The 27742-nt window shown below is 38.0% G+C and overlaps 1 protein-coding gene and 1 long non-coding RNA gene across 6 annotated transcripts in view; one reads left to right on the top strand and one right to left on the bottom strand.

Moving 5' to 3' along the window:
• The window catches only part of TXNDC16 (thioredoxin domain containing 16), a 125606-nt gene extending 108566 nt beyond the window's left edge, over positions 1–17040 (top strand). For 4 of the 5 annotated variants that reach the window (XM_054513708.2, XM_064571057.1, XM_054513707.2 and 1 more), the window contains exon 21: positions 16669–17040. In XM_054513708.2, the coding sequence (XP_054369683.1) occupies positions 16669–16934 (266 nt within the window). In that variant the 3' untranslated portion in view covers positions 16935–17040. The remainder of the gene's footprint in view (positions 1–16668) is intronic. The other variant, XM_064571058.1, reaches the window with a different exon arrangement.
• Positions 1–27742, bottom strand: part of LOC135361615 (uncharacterized) — a 120849-nt gene that overhangs the window by 50673 nt on the left and 42434 nt on the right. The window lies entirely within an intron of this gene.

Genomic DNA, 27742 nt, shown 5'->3' with positions numbered 1-27742 from the left:
TTAATATTGTTTATATGTCCATACTACAAAGCAATCTACAGATTCAATGCAGTCCTTATTAGAATACCAAGGATATCTTCACAGAACTAAAATTTGTATGAAACAACAAAAGACTTCCAAAGCAATCTTGAGAAAGAAGAACAAAGCTGGAGGTATCACAATCCTAGTTTTCAAACAGTATTACAAAGCTATTATTAATCAAAACAGAATGGTACTGGTACAAAAATAGACACGTGGATCAATGGAACTGAAGAGAGAGCCTAGCAATAAACCCACACTTAAAAGGTTAATCTATAGCAAATGAAGCCAGAATATACAATGGGAAAAGACAGTTTCTTTAATAAATGGTGTTGGGAAAACTGGACATCTACATGGAAAAGAATGAAACTGGATCACTTTCTTATACCATACCCAAAAATAAATTAAAAATAGACTAAATACCTAAATATAAGAACTGAAATCATAAAACTTAATCTTAAAGGAAAACATAGGCAGTAAACTCTTGGACATCAGCCTTAGCAATATTTTTCTGGATGGTCCTGAGGCAAGGGAAACAAAAGCAAAAACACAGTTGGTACTGTATCAACCTAAAAAGCTTTTGCACAGCAAAGGAAACCATCAACAAAATGAAAAGACAACCTACTTAATGGGAGAAGATATTTGCAAATGATATATCCAATAAGGGGCTAATATCTAAAATGTTTAAAGAACACATATACCTCAACACCAAGAAAACCAATAATCCTGTTTAAAAATGGGCAGAGGATCTTCCTAAGAAGACATACAGGTGGCCAAGAGACACATGAAAAGATGTTCAGCATCACTCATCATCAGGGAAATACAAATCAAAACCACAATGAGATATCACCTCATACTAGTCAGAATGGCTAATATCAAAAAGACAAGAAATAGTAAGTGTTGGCAAGGATGTGGAGAAAAGAGAACCCTTATGGACTGTTGGTGGGAATGTAAATTGGTACAGCTACTGTGGAAAAGTGTATGGAGGTTCCTCAAGAAATTAAAAGTAGAAATACCGTGTAACTTAGTAATTCCACTTCTGAGTATTTACACAAAGAAATTGAGAACACTAATTTGAAAAGATCTATGCACCCCTATGTTTACTGTAGCATTATTTACAAGAGCAAAGACATGGACACAACACTAGTGTCCATTGATAGATAAATGGAAAAAGAAGGTGTGATATTTATACTAAACAATGGGATATTCCTCAGCCATAAAAAAGAATGAAATCTTGCCATTAGTCACAGCATAGGTGGACGTGGAGTATTATGCTAAGTGAAATAAGACAGAGGAGCACAAATACTGTATGATATTACTTATACATGGAATCTAAAAAACAAAACAAACGGACAAAACAGACACAGGAACTAGTGGTTTTCAGAGGGGAGGGGAGTGGAGGACGGATGGACAAAATAGGGGAAGGGGATTAAGAGGTACAAACTTCAGTTATAAGTCATGGGGATGAAAAGTACATCTTAGGGAATATAGTTAATATGCCATTTTTGTATGGTGACAGTAACTAGACATACGGCGATCATTTCATATGTATATGAATGTCAAATCATTCTGTTGTATACCTGAAGCTAATATTGTGTTGTCAACAGTACTTCAATTAAAAAAATAAAAATAATAAAAAAGGTGGTGATGTTCAAAGGTACAAAAACCTGAGCTCATAATCCAACCCCCTTGATTATTTAATGGTGTGGCTCTAGGCAAGTCTTTGTTTCTTCCTCTGCAACTGTAAAGTAAGATTAATAGTTCCTACTCTGTCATATACTTAATTTTTTAAAAGCTTTTTAAAATTTATTTATCTGAGAGACAGAATGAGCACAAGCAAGGGGAGGGGCAGAGGGAGAGGGAGAAGCAGACTCCCTGCTGAGTAGGGAGCCAGACATGGGGTTTAATCCCAGGACCCTGAGCTCATGACCTGAGCCGAAGGCAGATGCTTAACCAACTAAGCCACCCAGGTGCCCCTCACATACTTATTTTAAAAATCAAGTAAAATTATGTATGTAAAGATACTTTGTAAGGTGTGAAATCTAAAGTATTATCATCAGTCTTACAGAGATCTTTTCTACAAGGAGTATTTGTAGGGCTTTGATTCCTCAACTCAAATCATTACCAAGAGGAAAGAACCAGAATTATTATTATTACTATTTTTTAGTTTCCTGAGAGATTAGAGTATCTTCCATTGTAATTTTGTTAATGCCTTTGTTAACTCTTTGAGGGGTTTCCATTATTTCTTTGTATCAGTGTTCCTATTCTTAAATTATCCCTGCAGCCTCTGCAGCAGGAAAGAAGCAAACTGAGCAGTACTTTTATGTATTGGGTCCTGTCTTCTGTGCCAACAGGACCTGGTCTTACCACACTTTGAGAGACAGATTGGACTGTGGGGTGTTGTAGCTACTCCCAGAAAAGCCTGAATCTGTGATTTGGTGCCATGTGTATCTGCTTTACCATGCTTGCTGCACATCTTAATTTATGTGAAATTGTAACCATTGGCTGTTCTTATTCGAGATTTCCATTTAACTTTCAAGTTCTCAGACCGTTCTCGGTCTTGATTTTCTCATTTATAAAATTGGGATAAAAATTATACTTACTGCATGGGGTTGTAAAGATTAAAAGAATAATGCCTGGTACAAAGTAAAGGTTCAATAAATGTTAGCTGTTATTACTATCAATACTAATTTGATAATAAAGCATTTATTATTCATATATGATGACAATACAGTTTTATTTGCAATTGAAAACATCCAGGACCTTTGCATAATTTTCTTAGCAAATAATTAGCAGAACTGAGATGCCTGCTTTCAGACATTTTGCCATCATGTCAGACCACTAGGCTGCAGTGCTTACCTTAAAAAATAAATATGCTAAATATTTGTTACACTTTAAGTTGGACTTTCCTTAAAGATACTTTAATGTTGGGGTGCCTGGGTGACATAGTCGGTTAGGCATCTGCCTTCAGAAACTCAGGTCATGATCTCAAGGTCACTGCTCAGTGTGGAGTCTGTTTCTCCCTCTGCCTCTGCCTCTCCCCACCATTCATGCACGTTCTTTCACTCACTCTCTCAAATAAATAAAATTTTTTAAAAAAAGATACTTTATCTGCATGTTGCAAACTATAAACAGTTATTTTTACTCTTACTATTCCTTATATTTAAGAAAATATTTTATTTCCTGGTCACTTTTTTTTAGGATTTTATTTATTTATTTGACAGAGAGACACAGTGAGAGAGGGAACACAAGCGGGGGAGTGGGAGAGGGAGAAGCAGGCTCCCTGCTGAGCAAGTAGCCAGATGCAGGACTCGATCCCAGGACCCTGGGATCATGACATGAGCCGAAGGTAGGCGCCCCTTTCCTGGTCACTTTTGAATCTGCTAATCCAGCAATAGTGATTTAAAACATCAAGTATAGATGTAGCCTAAACTTAATACCCTCCTAATGTACACGTACTAGGATTTCATATAATTGAGTCTACATGAGGAAATTATATATCCAGTATAGATAAACTGGAGAGAGGGGAAGACAGCCACACACCAGTCCAACTTCAGCCCCAGCAGTGGGATAGGGGCAGACATCCAATCTGACTGCAGACCCTGCCCAGAACAGAAGCTTCTCAGGGGACAACACAGGGAAGTGCCCCATACTACTATATCTCTGGCAAATACCTGGTCCTACTCAAGCCCATTGTGGCCCCAGAATGTCCCACTAACAACACAGGGATTAATACCTGTCCACCACTGGCAAAGAGCCATTGCAGATAACTGCAACTGAGGTAAAAGCAGCTCAACAACAATAGTAGGACACAAGCAACACACATAGGAGACATCTGTGAAGCGCCAGGTTCTGATAAACAAGGGACATTGGAGTGTAGGGCACTACAAGACCTCTTTTTCATAAAGCCACTATTTTCAAGAGCAGGAGACATAGCTGACTTTACTAACACATTGAAACAGTTCAACAAAATGAGGAGTCAGAGGAATACGTCCCAAATGAAGGAATAGGACAAAATCACAGCAGGAGAGCTAAACAAAATGGAAATATCATATGCCTGAGAGGGAATTTAAAGTAATGGTCATAAAGATACTTGCTGGACTTGAGAAGAGTGGAGGACCTCAGTAAGACCTTTAACAGAGATATAAAACATAGAAAAGAACCAGTCAGAGATGAAGAACTCAATAACTGAAATTAAAAATATACTAGATGGAATAAATAGTAGACTAGAGAAAACAGAAGAATGGATTGGCAACTTGGAGGACAGAGTAATGGAAAGCAATTAAGCTAAACAGGAGAGAGAAAAAAATAATAAAAAATGAAAATAGACTTAGGGAACTCAGACACCATCAAGTAAAATAACGTTTGCATTATAGGGACCCCAGAAAGAGAAGGGGGAGAAAAAGGGCAGAAAGGGCAGAAAATCTATTTGAAGAAATAATAGTTGAAAAATTTCTGAATCTGGGGAAGGAAACAGAAATCTAGATCCAGGGGGCACAAGAGCCCCCAACAAAATCAACCCAAAGATGTACACACTAAGACACATAGTAATGAAAATGGCAAAAAGTAGTAATAAGAGAATTTTCAAAGCAGCAAGAGGGAAACCCTGTAAGGCTATCAACAGATTTTTCAGCAGGAACTTTGAATATATCATACCACTCCCTTGTAGCCTGCAAAGTGCTAAAAGAAAAAAATCGGCAGCCAAGAATATCTGGCAAGGCTATCATTTAGAATAGAAGGAGAGAGAGTTTCCCAGACAAAAGTTAAAAGAATTCGTGACCTAAAGGGGACTCTTTGAATGGAAAGGAAAGACCATAAACAGGAGTAAGAAGAGTGGGAAGCACAAAAGCAGTAAAATTAAGTATATCTGTAAAATCAGTGGAGGGGTGGGGAAAAGATGGCAGAGGAATAGGGGCCCCTATTCCAACTGGTCCCCAGAATTGAGTTGGGTATCTACCAGACCACTCTGAACACCCATGAAATCAGCCTGAAATGTAAGAAGATAGCTCTGGATCTCTACAAACAGAATATTGCAGGTGGTTGGTTTCAAGGTACTAAGTGGGGGACCGTGATTCCACACGCAGATATCAGAGGATAAACATAAGGGGGGAGGGAGCTGAGCCATGGGGATCCTACACCGCTGGTGAGCGATAGCCTCCCGTGCTGGGGATAGGGCACAGATTCGCAGACTGGTGGCAATGGGGAAAGGAATTTAGGGCAGCCCCCCAGACAGAAACCCAGAACGGTGGGGCCACATGTGCGAACTGGGGGTGGCTGGCAGTTTTAGAAGCACAAAGGGCCCCAACATGGAGGCGAGGACTGGGAGCATTGCTGAGGGGTGCACAATCAAGGACGCTGCAGTTTATAGCAGCACAGACAGAAATGGAGATGCGTGTGGCCTGGAGAGCTCACTGAAGAACAGACTGCAATCTCTTTGCTCTGAGGCAGAGGGTTGGAAATGATCTCTCCTGCTCTGACTCTACGAAGAGACGCAGAAAGCCACCAGGAAAAGCTGCCAGAGAACAAAAGCCCCCCAAAACCGGTTTTCACTGAGCCCATCCCCCACCACAGGGGGCAGGGCAACTCTGCCCAAACAGGGTTGTCTGAATAACAGTGCGGCAGGCCCCTCCCCCAGAAGACAGGCTGGGAGAACAAGAGAATAGCAACCCTAAGGTCCCTAGAAAACAGGTGCATCTTGCTTGGGTTGTGGTCAATAATTTGGACTCTATACATTCCCTCAACCACCCCTCAACCAGAATGATTAGGAGGAACCCCCAAAATAGGAAAGACTCAGACACTGACCTCTGCCACAGATTTACAAATGAATTCAGATATAACCAAGATGCGGAGATGGAACTCAGGGTAGCAATTGTGAAGACAGTAGCTAGAATGGAGAAACTGATTAATGGCAACATAGAGTCTCTAAGGGCAGAAATGAAAGCTGAATTGGCAGAACTTAAAAATGCTATCAATGAGATCCAATCTAATCTAGATAATCTAACAGCTAGGGTAAGCGAGGCAGAAGAATGAATTAGTGATCTGGAAGACCAGTTAATAGACAAGAAGGAAAAAGAGGTGGCCAGGGATAAACAACTCAGAATCCATGAAAATAGAATCAGAGAAATAAGTGACACCATGAAATGTTCCAATGTCAGAATTATTGGGATCCCTGAGGGGGTGGAGAGAGAGAGAGGACTAGAAGCTATATTTCAGCAAATCGTAGCTGAGAATTTCTCTAATCTGGGGAATGAAACAAACATTCGTGTCCTAGAGGCAGAGAGAACCCCTCCCAAGATCAAGGAAAACAGGCCAACACCCCAGCATGTAATAGTAAAACTCGCAAATCTTAGAACCAAGGAAACCATCTTAAGGGCAGTTAGGGGGAAGAGATTCCTTACATACAGAGGGAGGAACATCAGAATAACGTCAGACCTATCCACAGACACCTGGAAGACAGAAAGGGCTGGCCAGGGCACTAAATGAGAAGAACATGCAGCCAAGAATACTTTATCTGGCAAGGCTGTCATTTAGAATGGATGGAGAGATGCAGAGCTTCCAAGACCAGCAGAAACTGAAAGAATATGTGACCACTAAGCCAGCCCTGCACGAAATATTAAGGGGAGGGTTCTATAAAAGGAGAAAGACCCCAAGAGTGATTTAGAACTGAAATTTACAGAGACAAGCTATAGAAACAAGGTCATCACAGGCAACATGATGACAATAGATTCATATCTTTCAACAATCACTCTCAACATGAACGGCATAAATGCTACATAAAATGGCACAGGGTTGCAGATTGGATAAAAAGACAGGATCCACCCATATGCCATCTACAAGAGACACATTTTGAACCTAAAGATACATCCAGACTGAAAGTGAAGGGATGGAGTTCCATCTTCCACGCCAACGGACCTCAAAAGAAAGCTGGGGTAGCAATTCTTGTATCAGAAAAATTAGATTTTAAACTAAAGACTGTAGTTAGAGACACAGAAGGATACTATATCATTCTTAAAGGGTCTATCCAACAAGAAGATCTAACAATTGTAAATATCTATGCCCCCAACATGGGAGCAGCCATCTACATAAGCCAACTGTTAACCAAAATAAAGAGTCATATTGATAACAATACGTTAATTGTAGGAGACCTCAACACTCCACTCTCAGCAATAGACAGATCATCTAAGCAGAAAATCAACAAAGAAACAATAGCTTCGAATGACCCATTGGACCAGATGGACCTCATAGATATATACAGAACATTCCACCCTAAAACAACAGAATACTCATTCTTGTCGAGTGCACATGGAACTTTCTCCATAATAGACCACATACTGGGTCACAAATTAGGTCTCAATCGTTACCAAAAGATTGATATTATTTCCTGCATATTGTTAAACCATAACGCTTTAAAACTGGAACTCAATCACAAGAAAAAATTTGGCAGAAATTCAAACACTTGGAAGCTAAAAGACCACTCTGCTAAAGAATGTTTGGGTCAACCAGGAAATCAAAGAAGAACTTAAACAATTCATGGAAACCAATGAGAACAAAAACACATCAGTCCAAAACCTATGGGATACTGCAAAGGCAGTCCTAATGGGAAAATACATAGCCATCCAAGCCTCACTCAAAAAAATAGAAAAATCCCAAATTCACCAACTAATTTTACACCTTAAAGAGATAGAGAAAAAGCAACAAACGATGCCTAAGCCACGCATTAGAAGAGAAATAATTGAGATTAGAGCAGAGATCAATGAATTAGAAACCAGAAACACAGTAGATAGATCAATGAAACTAGAAACTTGTTCTTTGAAAGAATTAATGAGATCGATAAACCACTGGCCAGACTTATCCAAAAGAAAAGAGAAAGGACCCAAATTAATAAAATTATGATGAAAGGGGAGAGATCACGACTAACACCAAGGAAATAGAAACAATTATTAGGAATTATTATCCACAACTACAATGGAATATTACTCAGCCATCAGAAAGGATGAATACCCAATTTTTACATCAACATGGATGGGACTGGAGGAGATTATCCTAAGTGAAATAAGTCAAGCAGAGAAAGTCAATTATATGGTTTCATTTATTTGTAGAACATAAGGAATAGCATGGAGGACATTAGGAGAAGGAAGGGAAAAATGAAGTGGGGAAATTGGAGGGAGAGATGAACCATGAGAGACTATAGACTCTTAGAAACAAACAGGGTTTTAGAGGGGAGAGGGATGGGGGGATGGGTTAGTCTGGTGATGTATATTAAGAAGGGCACATAATGCATGGGGCATTGGGTATTAATACGAAAACAATGGATCGTGGATCACCACATCACAAACTAATGATGTATTGTATGGTGACTAACATAATAAAATTTTAAAAAATTTTAAAAGGAAAAAAAACTACAAAAAAAAATTATTATCAACAACTATATGCCAAAAAATTAAGCAACCTGGAAGAAATGGATGCCTTCCTGGAAACCTATAAACTGCCAAGACTGAAACAGGAAGAAATTGACAACGTGAATAGGACAATAACCAGTAACAAGATTGAAGCAGTGATCAAAAACCTCCCCCAAAACAAGAGTCCAGGGCCTGATGGATTCCCTGGGGAATTCTACCAAACATTCAAAGAAGAAATAATATCTATTCTCCTGAAGCTGTTTCAAAAAATAGAAACAGAAGGAAAGCTTCCAGACTCATTCTATGAGGCCAGCATTACCTTAATCCCCAAACCAGCCAAAGACCCCATCAAAAAGGAGAATTTCAGACCGATATCCCTGATGAATATGGATTCCAAAATCCTCAACAAAATCCTAGCCAATAGGATCTAACAATACATTAAAAGGGTCATCCACCAGGTCCAAGTGGGATTTATCCCCAGGATGTAAGGGTGGTTCAACATTTGCAAATCAGTCAATGTGATAGAACACATTAATAAGAGGAGAGAGAAGAACCATATGGTTCTCTCAATTGATGCAGAAACAGCATTTGACAAAATCCAGCATCCTTTCCTGATTAAAACTCTTCAGAGTATAAGGACAGAGGGAACATTCCTCAAATTCATAAAATCCATCTATGAAAAACCCACAGCGAATATCATCCTCAATGGCGAAAAGCTGAGAGCCTTTCCCTTAAAATCAGGAATACGACAAGGATGCCCACTCTCACCACTATTGTTCAACATAGTACTAGAAGTCCTAGCAAAAGCAATCAGACAACAAAAAGAAATAAAAGGTATTCAAATTGGCAAAGAAGTCAAACTCTCTCTCTTTGCAGATGACATGATACTTTATGTGGAAAATCCAAACGACTCCACCCCCAAATTACTAGAACTCGTAACAGCAATTCAGTAATGTGGCAGGATACAAAGTCAATGCACAGAAATCCGTTGCTTTCTCATACACTAATAATGCAACTGTAGAAAGAGAAATTAGAGAAACGGTTCCATTACAATAGCACCAAAACCCGTAGGATACCTCAGAATAAACCTAACCAAAGAGGTAAAGGATCTATACTCTAGGAATTACACAACACTCATGAAGGAAATTGAAGAAGACACAAAAAGTTGGAAAAACATTCTATGCTCATGGATCAGAAGAATGAACATTCTTAAAATGTCTGTGCTACCCAGAGCAATCTATACCTTCATCACCATCCCAATCAAAGATCCAATGACATTTTTCAAAGTGCTGGAACAAAGAATCCTAAAATTTGTATGGAATCAGAAAAGACCCCAAATCGCCAAGGAAATGTTGAAAAAGAAAAACAAAGCTGGGGGCATCACGTTGCTGGATTTCAAGCTATATTACAAAGCAGCGATCACCAAGACAGCATGGTACTGGCACAAAAACAGACATATAGACCAATGGAACAGAATAGAGAACCCAGATATGGACCCTCAACTCTAGTGTCAAATAATCTTTGACAAAGCAGGAAAAAATATGCAATGGAAAAGACAGTCTCTTCAATAAATGGTGCTGGGAAAATTGGATAGCCACATGCAGAAGAATGAAACTAGACCGTTCTCTAACCCCATACACAAAGATAAACTCCAAATGGATGAAAGACCTCAATGTGAGAAAGGAATCCATCAAAATCCTAGAGGAGAACATAGGCAGTAACCTCTTTGACATGGGCCACAGCAACTTCTTTCAAGATACATCTCCAAAGGCTAGTGAAACAAAAGTAAAATGAACTTTTGGGACTTCGTCAAGATAAAAAGCTTCTTCATCAAGATAAAAAGCTTCCGCAAAGGAAATAGTCAACAAAACAAAGAGGCAAGCCACAGAATGGGAGAAGATATTTGCAAATGACACTATAGATAAAGGGCTGGTATCCAAGATCTATAAAGAACTTCTCAAACTCAACACCCCAAAAACAAAAATCAGGTCAAAAAATGGGCAGAAGACATGAACAGACACTTCTCCAAAGAAGACATACAAATGGCTAACAGACACATGAAAAAATGTTCATCATCATTAGCCATCAGGGAAATTCAGATCAAAACCACATTGAGATACCACCTTACACCAGTTAGGATGGCAAAAATTGACAAGGCAAGAAACAACAAATGTTGGAGAGGTTGTGGAGAAAGGGGAACCCTCTTCCACTGTTGGTGGGAATGTAAGTTGGTACAGCCACTTTGGAAAACAGGGTGGAGGTGCCTCAAAAAATTAAAAATAGAGCTACCCTATGACCCAGCAATTGCACTACTGAGTATTTACCCCAAAGACACAGATGTAGTGAAGAGCCATATGCACCCCAATGTTCATAGCAGCAATGTCCGCAATAGCCAAACTGTGGAAAGAGCCGAGATGCCCTTCAATAGATGAATGAATAAAGAAGATGTGGTCCATGTGTACAATGGAGTATTACTCAGCCATCAGAAAGGATGAATACCCAACTTTGACATCAACATGGATGGGACTAGAGGAGATTATGCTAAGTGAAATAGGTGAAGCAGAGAAAGTCAATTATCATATGGTTTCACTTATTTGTAGAACATAAGGAATAGCATGGAGGACATTAGGAGAAGGAAGGGAAAAATGAAGGGGGGGGAATCAGAGGGAGAGATGAACCATGAGATACTATGGACTCTGAGAAACACACTGAGGGTTCTAGAGGGGAGGGGGGTGGGGGGATGTGTTAGCCTGGTGATGGGTATTAAAGAGGGCACGTATTGAATGGAGCACTGGGTGTTATACGAAAACAATGAATCATGGATCACTACATCAAAAACTAATGATGTATTGTGTGGTGACTCACATAATAAAATTAATTAAATTTAAAAAGTCAGTCAAGGGATTCACAAAATAAAAGGATATAAAATATGATGCCATATACCTAAAATGTGGGGGAAGAGGAGTAAAGAATGTGTTCAAACTTAAGTGACCATTAACTTAATATAGACTACTATATGCATAAGATGTTATATATAAACCAAATGGTAACAACAGATCAAAAATCAGTAATAGATATGGAAAAAATAAAGCAAAAGGAATCCAATATATCATTAAAGAAAGCCAGTAAACCATGAGAGAATAAAGCAAGAGAGGAAAGGAAAGGAACAAAGAGGAACCACAAAAACAACCATAAAACAAATTAACCAAATGACAATAAATAACATACCTATCAATAATTGCTTTGAATGTAAATGGACTAAATGCTCCATTCAAAAGACATAGGGTGAGGGAATGGATAAAAAACAAGACCCATCTATATGCTGCCTATAAGAGACTAATTTCAAACGTAAAGACACGTGCAATTTGAAAGTGAACCAATAGAAAAGCATTTATCATGCAAATGGAAGTGAAAAGAAAGCCAGGGTAGCAATATGTATATCAGACAAAATAAGCTTTTAACCAAAGAGATAGAACAATTGTAAATATTTATGCACCAACATGGGAGCACCCAAATACATAATAGCATCTAGTAACAAACATAAAGGAAGTAACTGATAGTAATATAATAATAGTAGGGGAATTTAACACCCCAGTCACATCAATGGATAGATCATCCAAATAGAAAAATCAACAAGGAAACAGTGGCTTTGAATGACACATTGGCCCAGTTGGACCTAACAGATATATTCAGAACAGTCTATCCTTTTAAAACAGCAGAATTCACATTCTTTTCAAGTGCACATGGAACATTCTCCAGAATAGATCACATATCAGACCCCCAAAACAAGTCTCAACAAATTAAAAAAGATTGAAGTCATACCATGCATTTCTTCTGAGCACAACTCTATAAAACTAGAAATTAGTTACAAGAAAAAATATGGAAACAACACAACTACATGGAGGTTAAGTAACATTCTACTAAACAATGAATGGGTCAACAAAGAAATCAAAGAGGAAATAAGAAATAGAGATGAGGAAAATGAAAACAATGGTGCAAAATCTTTGGGGTGCAGCAAAAGTTGTTCTAAAAGGGAAGTTTATAGCAATACAGGCCTACCTCAAGAAGCAAGAAAAATCTCAAATAACCTCACCTTACACCTAAAGGCGGTAGGAAAAGAACAAACAAAACCCCAAACCAGTAGAAGAAAGGAAATAATAAAGATCAGAGCAGATATAAAGGAAATAGAAACTAAAAAAACAATAGATCAGTGAAACTAGGAGCTAGTTCTTGGAAAAGGTCAACAAAATTGATAGACCTTTAGCCAGATCATGAAAAATAGAGGGGACTCAAAATCAGAAGTGATAGAAATAACAACTGACAGCACAGAAATATGAAGGATTATAAGAGAATGTTATGAAAAATTCTATGTCAACAAATTGGACAACCTAGAAGAAATGGTTAAATTCCTAGAAACATGTAACCTCCCAAAACTGAATCAGAAAGAAATAGAAACTTTGAGCCAGCAATGAAATTGAATCAGTAATGAAAAGACTCCCAACAAGGGGCGCCTGGGTGGCTCAGTTGGTTAAGCGACTGCCTTCGGCTCAGGTCATGATCCTGGAGTCCCTGGATCGAGTCCCGCATCGGGCTCCCTGCTTGGCAGGGAGTCTGCTTCTCCCTCTGACCCTCCTCCCTCTCATGCTCTCTGTCTCTCATTCTCTCGGTCTCAAATAAATAAATAAAATCTTAAAAAAAAAAAAAAAAAAAGACTCCCAACAAAGAAAAGTCCAAATGGCTACACAGGTGAATTCTACCAAACATTTAAGGAAGATTTAATACCTTGTTCTCAAACTATTAAAGAAAAGAGAGGAAGAAAAGCTTTCAAATTCATTCCATGAGGCCAGATAAAGACCCTATAAAAAAAGAATCACAGGTTAATATTTCTGATGAACATAGATGCAAAAATCCTCAACAAAATATTAGCAAACTGAATCTAACAATACATTTAAAAAATCATTCACCATTATCAAGTGGGATTTATTCCTGGGATGCAAGGGTGGTTCGTTATTCATAAATCATCATTGTGATACATCAAATCAACAAGAGAAAGGATAAAAAACCATATGATCATTTAAATAGATGCAGACAAAGCATTTGACAAAGTACAACATCCATTGATGATAAAAACAACAAAGTAAGCTTAGAGGGAACATACTTCAACATAATAAAGGCCATATATGAAAAACCCACAGCTAACATCATACTCAATGGTGAAAAACAGCTTTTACCCTAAGGTCAGTAATAAGAATGTCCACTCTTACCACTTCTATTAAACTTAGTACTAGAAGCCCTAGCCACAGCAATCAGGCAACAAAAAGAAATAAAAGGCATCCAAATTGGTAAGGAAGAAGTAAAACTGTTACTATTTGTAGATGACCCGATACTATAGACTCCACCAAAAAACTACTAGAACTGATGATGAATTCCATAAGGTCGCAGGGTATGAAGTCAATAAACAGGTATCTGTTGCATTTCCATACACTAACAATGGAGCACTGGGTGTTATATGCAAACAATGAATCATAGAACACTACATCAAAAACTAATGATGTAATGTATGGTGATTAACATAATTAAAAAAACCCAAAAAACAATGAAATAGCAGAAAGAGAAATTGAGAAAACAGTTCCATTTAAAGTTGCACCCAAAATAATAAAATATCTAGGAAAAAACTTAACCAAGCAGGTAAGACCTGTACTGTGAAAACTATAAAACATTGATGAAACAAAGACAACATAAACAAATGAAAATGCTCATGGGTTGGAAGAATTAATATTGTTAAAATGTCCATACTACCCAAAGCAATCTACAGATTTTAATGCAATCCCTATCACAGTACCAACAGAATTTTTCATAGGAGTAGATCAAGCAATTGTAAAATTTGTATGGAACCAGAAAAGAACCTGAATAACCAAAGCAATCTTGTGCAAGAAGAACAAAACAAGGAGAACAATCCCAGATTTCAAGATATACTACAAAGCTGTGGTAATCACAACAGTATGGTACTGGCACAAAAATAGACACATAGATCAATGGAGAATAGAGAGCCCAGAAATAAACCCATGATTATATGGTCAATTAATCTTTGACAAAGAAGGTGAGAATATGCAATGGGAAAAAGATGGTGTTGGCAAACTGGACAGCTCCATAACAAACAAATGAAACTGGACCACTTTCTCACACCTTAAAATGGATTAATCCATTTTTAAGGTGAGTCGTTAACATTATTAAGGACATAAATGTGAGATCTGAACCATAAAAATCCTAGAAGAGAGCACTGGCAGTAATTTCTTTGGCATTGGCCATAGCAGCATTTTTCTAATATGTCTCCTGAGGCAAGGGAAACAAAAGCAAAATTAAATTATTAATTAAATTAAATTAAACTATTGGAGCCCAGCAAAATAAAGGACTTCTGCATGGCAAAGGAAACAATCAACAAAACGAAAAGACAGCCTACTGAATGGGATAAGATATTTGCAAATGACATATCTAATAAAGGGTTAGTATCCAAAATATATAAAGAACTTACACAACTTAACACCCCCCAAAAAAGTAGTCCAATTAAAAAGGGACAGAATAAATGAATAGATATTTCTCCAAAAAAGACATCCAGATGGTCAACAAGACATGTGAAAAGATGCTCAATGTCACTCATTGTCAGGGAAATGCAAATCAAAACCACAATGAGATATTACCTCATACCTGTCAGATTGGCTAAAATAAAAAATACATGAAATAGCAAGTGTTGACAAGGATGCGGAGAATAAGGACTCCTTGTGCATTGTTGATGGGACTGCAAGCTCGTGCAGTCCCTGTGGAAAACAGCATGGAGGTTCCTCAAAAAAATTAAAAACAGGGCCACCTGGGTGGCTCAGTCATTAAACGTCTGCTTTTGGCTCAGGTCATAGTCCCAGGGGTCCTGGGATGGAGCCCCGCATTGGGCTTCCTGCTCTGTGGGAAGCCTGCTTTTCCCTCTCCCACTCCCCCTGCTTGTGTTCCCTTTTTCACTGTGTGTCTCTCTGTCAAATAAATAAAATCTTAAAAAAAAAATTAAAAACAGAATTACCATATGATCCAGTAATACCACTACTGAGTATTTACCCAAGGAATATGAAGACAGTATCTAATTCAAAAAGATATATGCACTCCTATCTTTATTGCAGTATTTACAATTGCCAAATTATGGAAGCAGACTGTCCATTGATAAGTGAATAAAGAAGATCTGTGTGTACACACACACACAGACACACACACAGGAATATTACTCAGCCATACAAAAGAATGAAATCTTGTCATTTGCAACAACATGGATGGATCTAGAGAGTAATAATGCTAAGGGAAATAAATCAGTCAGAGAAGACAAATACCCATATGATTTCACTTATATGTGGAATTTAAGAAACAAAATGAACAAAGAAAAAAGACAAACCAAAAATCAGACTCTTAACTGTAGAGAACAAACTGATGGTTACCACAGGGGAGGTGCGTGGGGGAATGGGTGAAGTAAGTGAAGGGGATTAAGAGCGCACTTATCCTGATGAGCACTGAGTAATGTATAGAATTGATGAATCACTATATTGCAACTAATATAACACTATGTTAAGTATACTGGAATTAAAAAAAAAAAAGTTCCAGTTCTTTGGGATAAAGTTGGGTAGGGTGGAAAGCAGGAGGCTTTTTCATTTTAACTTCTATCTGTATGTAATCTCATTACCATATTGCTATTTTTTTAAAAACCTCAACAAGGGTTAACTAGTCGGGAGATTTGGGACCTTTTTTTCCCTCTATTAATACTAATGTTTAGGGGCACTTGGGTGGCTCAGTCGTTAAATGTCTGCCTTTGGCTCAGGTCATGATCCCAGAGTCCGGGGATTGAGCCCCATGTCAGGCTCCCTGCTCAGCAGGGAGTCTACTTCTCCCTCTACCCCTCACCCCACTTGTGCTCTCTCTCTCTTTCAGTCTCTCTCTCTCAAATAAAACCTTTTTAAAAAACAAATGTTTTAAAAAAATACTAACCTTTATTTAGAATAGCTTGCAAATATATAAAAAAGTGAAAATGGCTAGTAATGACAAATGTATCAAGTTTCTTAGACAATGACAATAAAAAAATCTAGTTTCATTTAGATAAGTAAAACTGATAAAGCCTTTACTCCTACAAATATATTTTTCAAAATATAATATTTTCTAGTATTTATATGATGATTTTATAGCTGTTCATTATTAACCTTTGGTTGTATCTTCCTTGCAGCAATTTTACCTGCTCAGGAATGGAAACCTCCTCTTCCTGCTTATGATTTTCTAAGTATGATGGATGCTGCAGCATCTCATCATCCCACAAGGAAAGATCCTGAGTGTGCAAAAGAAACGGATGCACAGGAGAATGATAAAAAACATGAAGATAAATCAGCATTCAGAAAAGAACCAATTGAAACACTGAGAATAAAGCATTGGAATAGAAGTAATTTGTTTAAAGAAGGAGAAAAATCATTTAAGCATGATAATAAAGAGTTATGATGCTCTAAAGAGTTAACGAGCTGGTTTCATAGGGCTGTGGAGAGCTTTACAAAGTCTTTTTAGTTTATTTGATAGACTGAAGAATTTATTAAAAGATAATACTAAATCATTTCAAGTTTCTAGACCAGTTTTGTCCAATGGAAATATAATGTGAGTCATATATGTAACTTAGCATTTTCTAGTAGCACATTTTAAAAAAATGAAAATGAGCAGGTGAAATTAATTTTAATCTTTCACCCAGTAAGTATACCAAAATAGCTCAGTTAACATAAAAATTATGATATTTTACATCCTTTTTTCCTATCAAGTCTTCAAAATCCAGTGCATATTTTACCCTTACTGTACATTTCACTCCAGAGTAGCCACATATGGCTCGTGACTGCTGTAGTGGATAGCTCAGCTCTAGACAAAAACTGGTATACTTAATTTAACTTAGGTCTAGCCATGAATTAGAGTAAAAATGCAACTCTAGTTTAATCACAGTCAGTTCCACAATGGTATCACACAGCTGGAAATTGTATTTGTTTTGTTGTAGACATGATGTTAAAACCAGTGTTTTTAAACAAGGGAGCACTTTTGCCCCCCAGAGGACATCTGGCAATGTCAAGAGACATTTTTGCTTGTCATGACTAGGGTTGTTACAGGCATCTAGTTGGTAGAGGCCAGGAATGCTGCTAAACACCCTGTCATGCATAGGACAGCCCCTCATGGCAAAGAACTATCCTGCCCAAACGTCACTAGTGCCAAGGTTGAGTAACCCTGTGTTAAACTAACCTGTGGTAGAATGTTCTTGTTTTACTCACTTACGTCTGAAAAAATCTCGAATATTAGAGATAAATATTAGGTGGTCTTATCCTGATTATTATCTGGACACAACCATGTCTTTTATTATAAATTCATTTTTATAGTATTTTTGAAAGGTGATGAGATAACTCTAAAAAGGACTCAGAATTATATATAGAGAGAGTTATATAGTTATATATAATATATATCATTTAGTTATAATTTAATATAAATTATAAATTTATATATAACTATAATTGGTGTGTATGTATAAAGGTATATGAGATAAAGATATGTATGTATAAAGGTATATAAGAAAATCTTAAAACCTGCTCTTAATTCTACAAGTTATATTGCTAAATTGAAGAGGACTTAGACATTCTGCTATCCTCTTCACAAAAAGAGAGGCTCCCTCCTCTGAACCATGTGTGAAATCTACCTTTGTAAGTTTTGGACAAATCAATTGGTCTCCCTCATCTATCTAATGAGAGGAGAAGCCATAGGGCCTCATCTATATAATGAGGGAAAGATCAGCCAAAAAATTAATTTTTATTCTAAAAGCACTTACTTGTCAGACTGATCTGTTTGTAGCAGTTGTCTCATTTTCACTCCATGCTTTTTTTTTTTTTTTTTTTTTGAGACATTTGTTGAGAACATCCTACTTGGTGCTCCACTGTATTTCTCCCTTTTAATACCTACTTGGGGTATCTTGTTCTTGAAATTTTCTGCACATACAGTTTGCCTAATACAACTGAGTTCATAATTGGAATCTAAAAAAGCAAAAATAGCTGTATTTCATTCTAAATAGATCATTTGCTACTGTTCACATCCCTTCCTTGATATTTTTTCTCTAGCATGTAATGCATATTATTTCAGTTCATTCTCATTTGTTTTGATTTCTAACATGGGAGATATGAGAATGAACTGTAAATAAAGTTTGTAGTAATAAAACATTATTAACCTATTAGATAATGTTAATTAACTATAAGCACACAGAAACATGAAGTTGATTAGTTATTGTATCATAGCCAGCAATTTTGACAGTTGTTAATAACATGTTCTTTTAATAATTTTAAATAAAGTATCTGGATTTCAGGCTACCTTCAAAAACTTCCTTTAACCTCTGTCATTGCCCTCTATTGGACCACTTACCCTGTATCAGTTGGGTTTCTTTGGTTGTAAGCAACAGAAACTTAAGCAAAATAGAAATAGTGGGTAATTCATAGAGTTAGAAGAAAGAATAAGCCACACTTAAAAATAATAGGAACCAAGGCTCTTCTGGGATCTATGTGTGAGGAACCAACAGCTCGGTGACGAATCAGTCCGACTGTTTTTCTATCTTTTGTGACTCAGGGAATCCTAGGAAACTTGCTTAGGGGAAGAGTGGGCACTTTATTTGGGAGCCCTTACCAGACTTCCACAATGCAGAAGAGGTAAATCTCACAGAAGAAATCTAGATTTTGTTTACCAAAAAAAGAGAGTGAATGTAGAGAGGGTTTTCCCACGACACCACTTGCTGTTCTTCTAGCTTTGTATCCTTTTCAGGTCTTTCTGCCATATCCTCCTGTTCATTTTTGAGAGCTTCAAAAGCCCTCTTTCTAACTCCAAGTGGTTGGAGTTTTCCTCAATGTCCCCCTGATTTCTATAAGACTTGGTCACTTCATATGTACATTCTGCAGAATATCTCTCACGAATCATTCTTTCACCCTTTCCTGCTTCACCTGTGCTAGAAGGTAAACATCCTTGGTCCATTGCTTCCAGCTCTGGGATGAAACATTCCATGGACAGTTTTTCAAAATTCTTAGAGTTCTTCATCCAAGTTTACACTGCTTTAAAAAACTAATTAAACATGTGCATAAGCAGAACGATGGAGTTTACAAATCAGTAAGTGTCTATCTTTGATAATAGAAAGTAATCAAATAAATACATCTTAGGAGCTGTGCTTCTCCTTAATATGTAGAAAGCTGAATGAGAATGTTACCCCCATCCTAACATCAAGGAAAAAAATCATAGTTTTTCTTACTCCCCATCAGAGAAGGCAACCAAAGGAACTGATCAAGACCTTTCAAGGGGAGACAGGATATATGAATGGTTTCCCCTTTGGCAGAGAGTATAATACTAAAGCAAGTAAGAAGAAATTATCAAGAACTTGGAAGAGTCTAAGGTATTACCCTACCTTCAAGTTATGTTAGTGTGCCACAGTTTCCTGAATCAGGGGAAAAGGACTTTATTACTCAGTGTAATAGCATTTATCAGAGTGCTAGTTCCCTGATCCCCAATCCTACAGTGCCATCAGAAGAGGGCCAGGTGACACCTATACGGGCAGTGGGTCGCATTGCAAGGGAGGAAGCCTGAGTTCAGGGAACCTAAATATTTTGTAATAGGTATAAAGTATGCCTGCCCTTTCCTCTGAAGGGAGACATCTTTATGATAGTGGACAGTAATCAAACCTAGCTCTTATTTTCCCAGGCTGAAAAGGTAGTCCAAGACAAAGGCAATCAGTGCTTCTATTCATAAATCACTCAGAAGTGGGAGACCTTGGAAGATTTATCTCCCAACAGGATTCAGCTAAAATTTTAAAGTATTCTTTAAAGACTGTGTGTGGATAAAAATATAAGCTTGGAATAAGTGGGGACCCTGACAGGACAACAGTTAACATTCAGTCACAAGCCTTCACTGGGTACTAATGAGAACCCCTAGGGCAGAAGCCTGGCAAGAAGAGATCTCTCAGTGACACAGGCATGCAGGTAGTCGTTGATAGAATGGTACTGGGTGGCAGATGTGAAACACTACCCACTTCCTCAGATCTTTCTCTTGCATAAGTAAAAGCCATTAGGCACTGGTGGAGGGACAGCAAGCCTTCCTGCCTCCAGGGCCCAGGCAAACATCCACTGCCTCTGGGGGAAGGGCAAGTACAAGAACTTTTGCCCCTGGGGAGAGGCAGAATACCTCTTAGGCCCAGGATCCTGCCCCAATACCAAGCAGAAATCTATCCCTGGGAGAATGTAAGAATACTTCTGTTTAAGAACTGTGAGAAGTGTCTCTGCCATGTTTAACTGCCATGGGGGAGGAGTTAGAAATTTTCAGAAGGTGCTACCACAGAGTCCAGGTACACAGACTTAAGTCTGAGGATGGGCCAGGGGAACCAAGAACTTACACTCCCACTTATTATCAGCTCAGTATCAAATAACAAGCAATAGCAGTTCACAACTTCGGGAAGCACAAGATTGTGGGATGACATGGGCAACCAGGAATTGCTGAAAGCTGAGGGTGGAGCTGGAAAATGAACCCTCTGGCACCTGGGTCTGACTCTAAGTACAAGATGATAGTGCAGTAAAAGTAAAAATAACAAAATCAAAACCAGTTTCAACTGACTAGATTTACACAGGCCTTCACACTAATGGCCCCGATGTAGATGTTATCAATCTATCTCTACTGTTTTCCACAGGATGTGTGGCACTCAGTTAAAAAAGTCTAAGACTAGGGACATCTGGCTGGCTCAGTCGGTTAAGCACCCAACTCTTGATTTCAGCTCAGGTCATGATCTCAAGGTCATGAGATTGAGCCCCATGTCAGGCTCTGCGCTATGTGAAGAGTCTGCTTCTCTCTCTCTCTCCCTTTTCCTCTCCCCCTGCTCACACTCTCTCTCTAAATAAGCCTTCAAAAATTCTAAGACTAAAAGAAACAAGAAAAAACAATCCATTGTGAAGAGATGAAACATGACAGAACTGAACTCAGAGACATCCTAGGTACTGGAACTGCGATTAATGTGTTAAAGGATTTGGTGGAAAAGATGGGCAACCTACCTGAACAATGGGAAACTTTAGCTGGGTTAGAAATGAAAAAACATGCTAACAGCAATGAAGCCTTTGGTGGGCTTATTGATAGATTTGTCACAGCTGAGGAAAGAATCTGAATTTGAAGATACGTCAGTGGAAATTATCCAGAGTGAAACACAGAGAGAAAAACAATAAATGAATAAAACAAGATAGATGATTCAAAAGCTGTGGGATAATATCAGTCTAACAGACATGTAATTGGAATTCCAGGAGAAAAGAGAGAGAGAAGTATTTGAAGAGAGAGTAGTTGAGAAATTTCAAAAATTAATGAAAGACAATAAATCACATATCTAAGATGCTCAGAGAACCCCAAGTAGGATAACTTAAAAATAAAACACCTAGACACATAATAGTCAAAATACTAAAAAACAAAGATAAAATCTTGAAGATAGCCAGAGCAAGAAACAGAGTCCCATCCTCCTCTTTGCTCTCTCTCATTCTCTCCTTTTTACAGCCTTTTAAAAAATATAAAAGCCATTCTTAGTTCAGGGGTCATACAAAAACAGGCCCAGGGCTGAATTTGGCCTGCTGGCCATAATTTGCCGACCCCAAGTCTAAAGCAAAAACTGGAACAACAATATATTGTGAGACTCCTGCATATATAAAAGTAAAATCTATGCCAAAAAACATCTGTGACAATAACAGCACAAAGCCTGAGGGAAGAAATTGAAATATACTGTAGCAAGGGTCTCACTTTATATGAAGTGGTATAATACTATTTAGAGGTGAACTGTGATAAGCCCCTAGTAATTGCTAAAAATAAAAAAGAGATACAACTAAATAAAATAAAATTAAAAGATATAACTAAATAAAAAATAATCCAAAAAAGGGAAGACAATAACAAAAATAGGACAAATAAGAAACACCCAGCAAAATGGTAGAGTTAAATATACCTGGAGTAATATATATATTAATATAAATGGCCTATACACCCAAATTAAAAGGCAGAGATTGTCAGAGTAGATTTTAAAAGAATTATATACTCTATAAAAAACCCACAACTTTAAATATGAAGATGTAGATAGGTTAAAATTAAAGAGATGAGATAAAACTTGCAAGCACTAATCAAAAAAGATAACTGGGGTTATCTTAATATTAATATCTGGAGTTATATATATATTTTAAAGATTTTATTTATTTATTTGACAGAGAGATACACAGTGAGAGAGGGAACACAAGCAGGGGGAGTGGGAGAGGGAGAAGCCAGGCCTCCCGCCGAGCAGGGAGCCCCATGCAGGGCTCGATCGCAGGACCCTGGGACCATGACCTGAGCCGAAGACAGATGCCCAACCATCTGAGCCACCCAGGCGTCCCTATCTGGAGTTATATTAATATTAGGCAAAAGAGACCAGAACAAGGACTATTAGCAGGGATAAAGAGGTACATTGCATAACAACAAAGAAGTAATTCATCAAGAGGATGTAACAAATCTAAATGCACATGCATCTAAAATGAGATCTTTAAAAGTTGATAGAACTGCAAGGAGAAATAGACAAATCTATTAAATAGTTGGAGACATCAACACTCTCAGTAATTGATATAATAATAAACAGAAAATCTGTAAGGGTATAAAAGACCTAAACGACAATTTACTTAATAGACATTTACAGGACATTCCACCTAACAAGAGAATACACATTCTTTTTTAAGCGCACATAAAATATTCACCAAGGTAGATTATATTCTGGGTTATACAATAAACTAATTGAAGAGATTTAGCCATACAAAGTTTGTTCTCTGGCACAACAGAATTAGACTAGATATCAATAATAGAAAAATACCTTGGAATTTTCCAAATTTCTGTAAATTAATCAATGTTCTTCTAAATAACCATGGGTCAAAGAAAAAGTCACAAGAGAATTAGACAACTAAACATACTGAGATGTATGACACAGCTAAAACAGGGCTTAGCGGGAAATATATACCACTAAATACCTAGATTTGAAAACAAAGATCTGAATAATCTAAACCCCTAAGAAACTAGAAAAAAAGGAAAAATTTAGGCCCAAAAGAAGAAGAAAAAAATTTATAAAGGTAAAAGCATAAAGCAATGAAATTGAAAACAGGAAAACAATAGACAAAAATTTGTGAAACTGAAAGCTGATTTTGTTTATTTTAGAGAGGAGGGGAGGGGCAAAGGGAGAGGGAGAGAGAATCTTAAGCAGTTTGCACACCCAGTGCAGAGCCTGACATGGGGCTTGATCTCATGACACTGAGATCATGACCTGAGCTGAAGCCAAGAGTTGGACACTTAACCGAATGAGCCACCTACACACTCCCAAAAGCTGATTTTTTAAGATGGTCAATAAAAATGACAAACCTCTAGCTCGAGTAGTCAAGGAAAAAAGAAAGACACAAATTATCAATATTAGCAACAAGAGAGGGAGCATCACCACAGATTCTATAGACATTAAAAAGATAGTAAGGTAATATGAACAGCTTTATGCAATAAGTTTGGTAATTTTGAGGTGGGCTATTGCCTGTTTTGTAAATAAAGTTTTATTAGAATACAGCCATGCGCATTTGTTTATATATTGTGTATGGCTGAGTAGTTGCAGCAGAGACCCTGTAGCCTGCAAGCCTAAAATATTAGTTATATAACACTTTTTAAAAAGATTGTCAACCCCTAACTTAGATGAGTTAGATAAATTCCTTAAAAGACCCAAATATCGATTTTCACTCAAGAAGAAATTAATTACCCTATATCTATTGAAGAAATGGAATTTGTAGTTTAAAATGTCTCCACAAAGAAAGTTCCAGGCCCGGACAGTTTCACTGGCAAATTTATCCAAACATTTCAGGAGAAGTAATATGAATTCTACACAAGATCTTCCAAAAAAATAAAACAGAAGGATAGACTTGGCCTGTATTACCCTGAAACCAAATATAGAGAAAGACATTACAATAAAACAACCAATATTCTTCATAGGCATACACACAAAATCTTCAGCAAATATTAGCAAATCTAATCCAACAATATATGAAAAAGTTAGCACATCATGAGTAAGTAGAGGTTATATCAAGGGTGCCAGGTTGGCTCAGTACTCTTTTGTTTACTTCATTCATATTTTAGAAATATGCCAAATACCCAAGTCTAGATAACTACAGTTTGTCCTTTCCAGCACAAATGATATTCTATGGAAAAAGCAAACAAAAAACCTTGGCTAGTTCAACTCTCAATACAATCACACAATTGTTTTTTCCCAAGACAAACATCACACTTTGGGACGCTCCAGCACTTCTTTGTGTATACTTTCCATTTCGTCACTTAACAATAAGATATGCACTTGTTTCAGAATTTAATCAAGTAAAGTAACACTTTTACTGCTTCATCAAAGACAGATATTCTTTTTTTTTTTTTTTTTAAGATTTATTTATGGGACACCTGGGTGGTTCAGTCAGTTATGTGTCTGACTTTGGATCAGGTCATGATTTCAAGATCCTGGCATCAAGCCCCATGAGAGGCTCCCTGCTCAGCAGGGAGTCTGCTTGTCCCTCTCCCTCTGCCCCTCCCCAACCTCCCTTTATTTATTTATGTGATAGAAAGAGTGGGGGGAAAGGGGCAGAGGGAGAGGGAGAGAGTCCCATGCAGATTCTGCTGAGTGGAGCTGAGGTGGGGCTGGATTTCATGACCCTGAGATCATGACCTGAACTGAAACCAAAAGCCAGATGCTCAACCAACTGCCACCTAGGTGCCCCAAAGAAACATTTTTTAACTGACACTGTCCTACTCCTACCCTCCTTTTTCCCCCAAAGTGTCATAATGACCACCAAACCTGCTGAATTAGGGAAAAGAAAAAAGCATGATAAAATTGAAATTAGAAGACATGGAGAAATTGCCATTACTCTTTGCCACTTTCCTGACATTTTAGGAATATGGGAAAATCACTTATCTTGGAGATTGTGACTTGACAAATTCAGACAAGTCATTTGAGTTTTCCCAAAACAAAAGTTGCATAGACCACTGTGGGAAATGTAAAATACAAAAAATATATATATATATTTGATGGCTTATCTCTGAGTAAAGAGGGTCTCTCTGTACTAAAAATCTCATATAAATAAACTGGTTATAGTTTAATTCACCTATTCACCAGTTGTACACTAATTTAGTGGACAGAACCTGGGGGGGCCACCATATGTTTACACACTATATAATTTGCTCCCTTCAGGTGTGGGTGGGACCCATGGCTTGCTTCCAACCAATAGAATATAGCAAAGGTGATGAATATCACTCCCACAATTACAATACGTATATACAATACATATGTATATCCATCTTACTAGCATGCACTTAGAGATTCTCTTTGATGATTTAAGAAAGTAAGTAGGAATTCCTCTAGACATTGCAAGCTGCCTCTAGGACCTGAGGGTGACCTCTGGTCAGCAGCCAGGCAAAAACAGAGGACCCTCAGTTATATAGCCCAAGGAAATAAATTTTGTCAGCAGTCTGGATGAATTTGGAAATGGACTCTTCCTCATTGCACTCCCAGGTAAGAATTCAGCTTATGAAACTCTGAGCAGAAGACACAGTAAATTTATGCTTGGACTCCTGACCCACAGAAATTGTGAGATAAAGAATGTGTGTAACTGTTTTCAGCAGTGTGAATAAAACATAGTCCCTTCTCCTTCGTGGAACTTACATCCTAATGCATGTGAGATAGAAAATAAACAAGTAAATACACAGTTGGTTAGTGATGATAACTTATGAAGAAGAATAATGCAAAGGTGGGTAAGAAGTGGTATGAACGATTTTTTTCTTAATAGGAAATGGTTAAGGAAATCCTCACTGATAAGATATTTGAAAAGAAAAAAAGAAGCAAGGAGCAAGACTTAGAGTTCTTTGTGAGAGGGAAAAAGAATGTCTCAGATAGATTTAATAATAAGTGCAGGGGCACCTGGGTGGCTCAGTCAGTTAAGCATCTGCCTTCGGCTCAGGTCATGATTCCAGGGTCCTGGGACCAAGCTGTGCATTGGGATCCTTGTTCAGTGGAGAGCTTGCTTCTCACTCTCCCTCTCCTGCTCCCCTTGCTTGTGCTCTCTTTCTGTCAAATAAATAAATAAAATCTAAAAAAAAAAAAAGGAAATAGCAAGTGTAAAAGCCCTGAGTGGTGAAAAAGCTTGATGTGTTTGAGGAACACCAAGATCACCGGCTAGAATATGAAGAAGGAATAATAGAAAATGAGGTTGGAGATACAGCCAAACGTCATATCATTTAAGGCCTTGTAAGCATGGCAAAGACCTCACATTCTAAGTGTGATGAGAAGCCATTAGATGGTTCTGAGGAGAGTGATAGGATCTAATTTTTCAGTCATAGTGATTAGTCTGACTGCTGATCTGAGAATAGATTGTAGGTGAGTAAGGACAGAAGGCAGACTGGTGGAAAGGCTATTGCAATAATTCAGAGGAGCGCTGAGCGTATGGCTTAATCTAGAATGGTGAAGGTAGTAAGGATTCGGGATTTATTTTGAAAGTATAGCTATCAGGATTTGTGGATGGATTAAATGTGAGGTATGGGGGGGCAAGATGGTGGCAGAGTAGGGGACCTCATTTCATCTGGTCCCTCGAATTTAGCTGGATATCTATCAAACAATTCTGAACACACACGAATTCTACCTGAGATGTAAGAAGATTTATCTGGATCTCCACAAGCAGAAAAATGACTACTTTTTGCAAAGTAGAAGGTGTAGAATCTTGAATCTTCAGGGGAAATATCCAAAGATAAGTGGAGTGGGGAGGGAGCCTCCATAAGCCAGCCACCGGAAAATGATATAACACCACAGCAAAAAATTGGGACCCTTGGAAATTTACTCTAGTGAGAAGCACCCCCTTCTGAAAAGGGCACAGGCGGCGAGTAGGGCAGAATTCTAGGTAGATCATTGTGGTCTCAGGATTCCAGGAAACTCAGAAAGAATGGGGGAGCCCAAACCGATAGAGTACCAAAGCAGTGGAGCAGGGAGACTGGTTATGGTCAGTGAGCCCAGAGAGGACTTTCAGCTCTGGTCACCATAAACCAGAAGCTGAGCCAGTAGGGAGACTGCCTTCTGCCTGACCATCCTGAAAAGGACTAGTCGGTGCGGGCTGTCTAACATCCTAGGGGAGATATAGAACTGCCTGCGTCCATTACAGGGACAGCTCTCAGGGTGGTATGGCCCATTAGGAAACACTGGGGCGGCACCCAGCATGACC

The sequence above is a fragment of the Mirounga angustirostris genome, unplaced genomic scaffold (genome assembly GCF_029215605.1).
Source record: "Mirounga angustirostris isolate CCGP_5_RB_7025 unplaced genomic scaffold, mMirAng1.0.hap1 SCAF_9, whole genome shotgun sequence".
Taxonomy (NCBI): Eukaryota; Metazoa; Chordata; class Mammalia; order Carnivora; family Phocidae; genus Mirounga; species Mirounga angustirostris.
The sequence above is the reverse complement of the archived record's forward strand: the minus strand, read 5'-3'. Positions and strand labels throughout refer to the sequence as shown.